The sequence below is a fragment of the Benincasa hispida genome, chromosome 9, assembly GCF_009727055.1.
Source record: "Benincasa hispida cultivar B227 chromosome 9, ASM972705v1, whole genome shotgun sequence".
NCBI classification, from domain to species: Eukaryota; Viridiplantae; Streptophyta; class Magnoliopsida; order Cucurbitales; family Cucurbitaceae; genus Benincasa; species Benincasa hispida.
This window is the reverse complement of record NC_052357.1, coordinates 22,517,904-22,523,136: the sequence shown is the minus strand read 5'-3', so window position 1 is coordinate 22,523,136 and position 5,233 is coordinate 22,517,904. Positions and strand designations below refer to the sequence as shown.

The window sequence follows — 5,233 nt, the reverse complement described above, 5'->3', positions numbered from 1 at the left end:
AAGTAAATAGCCACAGAGAAAGGGGGAAATGAACAGTAGTGCAAATAAAACAAAAATGAGGAGACAGAAAGCTCCAATACAACTAAAGTCTTAAAAGCCTTTTTCCCCCATATGTAAATAAGCTATTCAATCTTTACCACGCAAAAAAAGAAAATGAAAGAAGAAGATAGGGAGAAAGAGACAAAGAGGGAAAGAAGTACACAGCTCAACAAAAGAGTACACAAACAAAAACCTTTATATTTTAGCTCTAAATCCACAAGTATAACATACAACTCACATACAAGATTGGACCATACCCCAAACCTTTGTTTGTGAAAAATTAGTGCTAATCAATCAGAATGCCCATATTTTTCTTCCTCAAAAGATTCATAAACCAACAAAATTTACCCCTACACTTCACACACTCACTTGTTTGATGGCTGGAAGAGTCAGGCAGGCAAACTTTTAAGGGCTTTTTGGCATCTGAACTTTCTGCTCTTTCAGACTCCTCGTTCTTCTCATCTCAGCTCTATAAATTTGGCCACTTAGCTCCTGACTATCAATAAGCAGCAGCAGCAGCAGAAAAGAAGCAGAACCCCAAGATGTTAATTAAGTACCATAAGTAAAATATTGTAAGTAAATATATATATCATATCATATCATATATATATATAACTACAAAGCATTACAACAAAAGGAAGAAAAGAAACCCAAGTCATATATGTCAAAGCTTCTGTTAGGTGTGGCAGCTTTTGTTTTTTTTTTTTTTGTTTTTTTTTTTTGAACTTGCCTTTTTCCTCTTTCTTGGGTTGTAAAGTTAACTGGTTGTATTAACAGTTAAGGGTTGATGAAATTGTTTATCTCTTCCATTAGACAGTAGAAATGTTCATTGTTTGGCAAGAAGTAAAACCCAATTGTCGCTTGCTCGAGGAAGAGAAGTTTCACGTCGTGACCGGAGTCTTTTAGGCCTTGCACATAAGCGAGTTGCCAATCTTGCATCAGATCCAAACCGGCAACGACTACTAAACTCTTTGGGAAGTCAAGTCCTACTAGGCTTTTGGCTTTGGGGCCAAAAATGTTACAAGCTGGATGATCTCTGTCTTCTCCTTCAGGGAGATAAGCTCTCCAGTACCAATCTCGGTCTTGGATGGTTACGAAATATTTACCATCGAGTTTCTTCTCCGATTCGGTTCTCTTTTCACCCCCAAACATCGGGTGAAGAAGGATGTTGCCTAGTACCTCGATGTCTTCTTCAGCTGCCTTCACTGCAACATGATGAGCAATGTTGCCACCAGAACTATCTCCAGCCAAATACACATGAACCTTAGAATCCTTCCCACTTTGCAACCATGTTTTTGATTTAACCCATTTGAGTGCAGCCCAACCATCTTCGTATGCACATGGATATCGGTGTTCAGGTGATCGACGGTAGTTAACCGAGACTACAACCGCCTTACAGACGCTTACGATGCGGCGGCAAAAGGTGTCATAGATAGCACTGTTGGCTGATGAATGAGCAAAACTCCCACCATGAAAAAACAGAATGACAGGAACAACTTTTGACGTACTCAAAGGCTTCTCAAGATCAATGATGCCCCATCGAGCTTCATTCTCTGGGGCCAGCTGGTAAACTCGGTTGAGAAGGCCAGAAGCTCGATCGACATGATCAAATGAGAAAACCCCATCCACTGGAATCACATTGGCCGGAACTTTACGCTCGAGATATTCTGCTAACTCACGGTTGAAGGTACCATCCGCGCGGCGGAGGATGGTGTAGGCTAGCTTGAAATTGGAGATAAGCACCCATGTATTCAGTGGAACGACCCTCTGCATAAGAGACAGTAAAAGGGCAATAAAACAAAGAGACTAAATCAGATAAAATCGGTAAAACCAAGTAAATATCAAGTATGAGCATGATTATTCTGAAGAACAAAGATATTATCTCCAAGCATTTCTGCGGCAAATGCAACTAAAAATCCTCAACCCTCCACTTCCCAACAGAAGTAGACTCACAAGTATAAGTTGGAAGAATGGAAAGAAACAATCAAAACATACCAGAAATATACTCTAACCAGCTCATTGTTAACCAAGAATCATCACATCAAATTCAAACCCAGTCTAGCAATTTACAGAAAAGCCTCCAAGCAAAAAGGAAAAAAGAGACTCCACTCAAGTCAAACTAAGTGTTCAAATCTTCAACACAAAAACTTACCCAAAATTCAGCAAACAAGCAAGAAAGCTTGAAAACCCAAAATCATAACCATTAAAAGCAAATTAAAAAGTTCAAAAAAACAGAAGAGACCCATAAATGAAACCATTAAACCCCAATTCAAAATCTAGCAAATAGGCGTAAAATGAATACAGATTAAGAAACAAAAGAGGCTACAGTAAAGTACCTTAGATTCATTAAGGTTGACTTCATTACTCCCGGCCATCTCCCCCTCTTTCTTCACACCCAAAACCCAAAAATCAAACAAGGGCTAAGAACAGAGCCAGTGATCTTCACTCAAAGAATCATCAACAACTCTCTGATTCCCATAACAACAGAAACAAACAACAAAATGGGTTTCTCCCTTTCAACCCCAATCCTTAACCCCCTTCTTCTCCAAGTTCCTCAATCAATCAATAGCGATGATTGAAGTTAAACATAACCCTTTTGGCAGTATTTCAATTGAGAACCCCCTTTTCTCCCCTTTTTTTCTCTCTCTGATTGATTCCTCGTTTTGGGTTCTTCACTGGACATTGAAGAGACGGCTCCTTTCAGAAATAAGGGGAACAGAGAGCGCTCAGAGAAGCAGGAAGATCAAGGTAAGGATAATAGAGAAATAAAAGAAAGACAAAGTACAAAGAGAGAGAGAGAGAAAATAAAAAAAGAGAAAGAGAGTGTTTGATGGTCAAAATCGCAAGGGGAAGAAAGAGGAAACGACGGTGGTGGACGGAGACGAGAGAGACGACAAATCGGGCGGCCGAATTAAACTGTTCACAAGGGACCTACCATTTCAATTTCAATATATATATATATATATATAAAGAAAAAAAAAAAAACAAATTTTCTTTTGGGGTTCCTCTGTTTTTGAAATTTTTTCACAAATTCCTTCTTGCTTTCATATTTCTTCTTCTTTTGCCCAATATTTAAAATGTGGGCTTTGTTCTTGAGGAAGAAGAAGAGAGAAAGAGAGAAGAAGAAGGGCTATGGAGCTCAGTCAATGTAATGAAAATGGAAAGGTTCGAACGGAAGAATGGGCTAATGGCAAGTGTCAGAGCCGTTTTGGGACTTTTTTGGTTCTTTTACATTAATTCCTTTTTATTTTCTTTATTTTTTTGGGAGTCATCCATAGATTATGGATGCCAATATTATTTGTTTTTTAATTATTTCACGATTTACATCTACTTTTGAAAAATTTTATCTTTTCTTTTTTGAAAAATAAATAAAGGATTTTTGGGGGGTTTTTTTTTCATGTCTTTTAAAAAGTAGGTTGAATTTATAGTTTTTGTCTTTTTGTTAGGATATATTGATATTTACTTTAGTGAACTATGTTTAAATCAACGTAATATTTACGGATACATATCCGAACATGAAATTGAATAGGACTAAATTTGGTCGCAAAAATAACTTTATATTTCTTATTAGAATATAGAATAGACTGCTAGCGAAGGTCGATTATAATTGATATATACCTTATTTTCTCGAGAATAGAAGGTTTTAATTTTCATATCATGCATTTGTTGTACTAAAAGATATCCCCGTAGAAAATATATCATTTTAAATTCCACACATTGTTTGTTAAAAGAATCTTATATTGTTGAGTTTTAAATGTTTCATAACATAACAATATAGCTAGACTAACATGAGCATAACTCAATAGTTTGAATTTCAATAAAAATGATAGTATAATAGTATAACTAGAAAAATCTTTCGTGACCATAGTGACTTAATTGAAAAAAAAAAAAAAAAAAAAACTAACGTTATAGGAAAGTGAGAACCTATTGGTCACCTTTATAAATGTTTAGAATTTCGATTAATACAATTGTTATTTTGAAGTTTTAATTGACATGACCACAAATTTAAGGGTATGTTTCCTATTTTATTTTAAAATAACGGTTTTAGATTGTAAAACTACTAAAAATATTTTGAAGTATAGCAGGATGTCACTGTCTATCAGTGATAAACCGCGATAGACTTCTATCACTGTTATTGATAGATCTCTATCGCAATGTATCGTGGTCTATCACCGATAGACAATACACATTTTGTTATATCTGTATATAAATTGCCTGATTTTTCTTTTATTTGAAAACAACCTTTTATTTTATCTAAATAAATGAACCTACATTTTTTTTGTTTCTTTCTCTTTTTTTTTAAAGAAAAATATCTATCGCTATCTTTTCAACGATACCATTTATATAAAATAAAATGATTTTAAAAAAAGAAAAGAAAAGAAAAACTCAACTTAACAAACTTGAGTTTAATTAATGGACAATTATGTTAATCTTTTGAATAGTAAAATAAAAACTCGTTCTATTTCATGTTGATTTTGATTGAATTGTTAATTCAATTGATTTACGAGGATTCATCCCTTTTTGTTTTTTTCCCACTAAAAATTATGGATTTCCTACAATTTGATGTTAACCTTACTTGTTATGAGGGCACAGTTTTACTTTTATTATTATTATTATTATTATTTTCCCTTTTGATGCTTTTTGACTCTTATAAACTACACATGTCATTAAAAACCGTCATGGTTTGGTTAACTTTAACCAAAATTAACAAACTAATTTGTTATTTATTCGGATAAATGAAACATGCAAGTCACGAGTAAGAGAGAATATTAGATAATTGATATTAAATTTCCCTTCACCCATCAATTTAAGTTTTTGGTTAGCCAATGATTTAAGACTTCCTTTTGGGCACTCATCTAAAATACAGGAAAACTTCGTACTAATGAAGTATTATATAGAATCTACTATGATGCATAAGTTAATACACATATATAGTGTCTAAGTCAATTGAGCATTCAAATATAGTGTGTCTCGCGAGGTGGTACAATACGGTTATTTATAGAACCTATTGTTTTACATTTGTTTGAGCTGTCTACTCAGCGTTGGTATGAGTGGAATTGTTCAACTTGCAAGGTTTGGAACTAGTGAGCTCGGATTACTCATTTCCTATTTCGTGATGCAATAACTCTAACACTAAATCAAATATATTAACTTCGGTTAAGTTACAAATTTAGTATATAACATTGGTTGTAGC

The 5,233-nt window shown here is 34.3% G+C and overlaps 1 protein-coding gene across 1 annotated transcript; it reads right to left on the bottom strand.

Annotated features, from left to right (window-relative positions):
- Window positions 1-215: 215 nt before the first annotated feature.
- On the bottom strand, window positions 216-3,099 carry LOC120086117 (gibberellin receptor GID1B-like). Its single transcript, XM_039042567.1, has 2 exons — window positions 2,376-3,099; window positions 216-1,806 (listed from the first exon to the last, which is right to left on the bottom strand). Exons 1-2 carry the CDS (start codon window positions 2,412-2,414, stop codon window positions 817-819), a joined length of 1,029 nt encoding a protein of 342 aa, XP_038898495.1. The 5' UTR covers window positions 2,415-3,099; the 3' UTR covers window positions 216-816.
- Between the last annotated feature and the right edge of the window lie 2,134 nt (window positions 3,100-5,233).

Bases quoted from the DNA above. Each gene is read 5' to 3' on its own strand.
- LOC120086117 (XM_039042567.1), bottom strand. From the start codon at position 2,414: ATGGCCGGGAGTAATGAAGTCAACCTTAATGAATCTAAG. The intron at 1,807-2,375 runs GTACTTTACTGT...TCTCTTATGCAG, and splicing joins TCAACCTTAATGAATCTAAG to AGGGTCGTTCCACTGAATAC.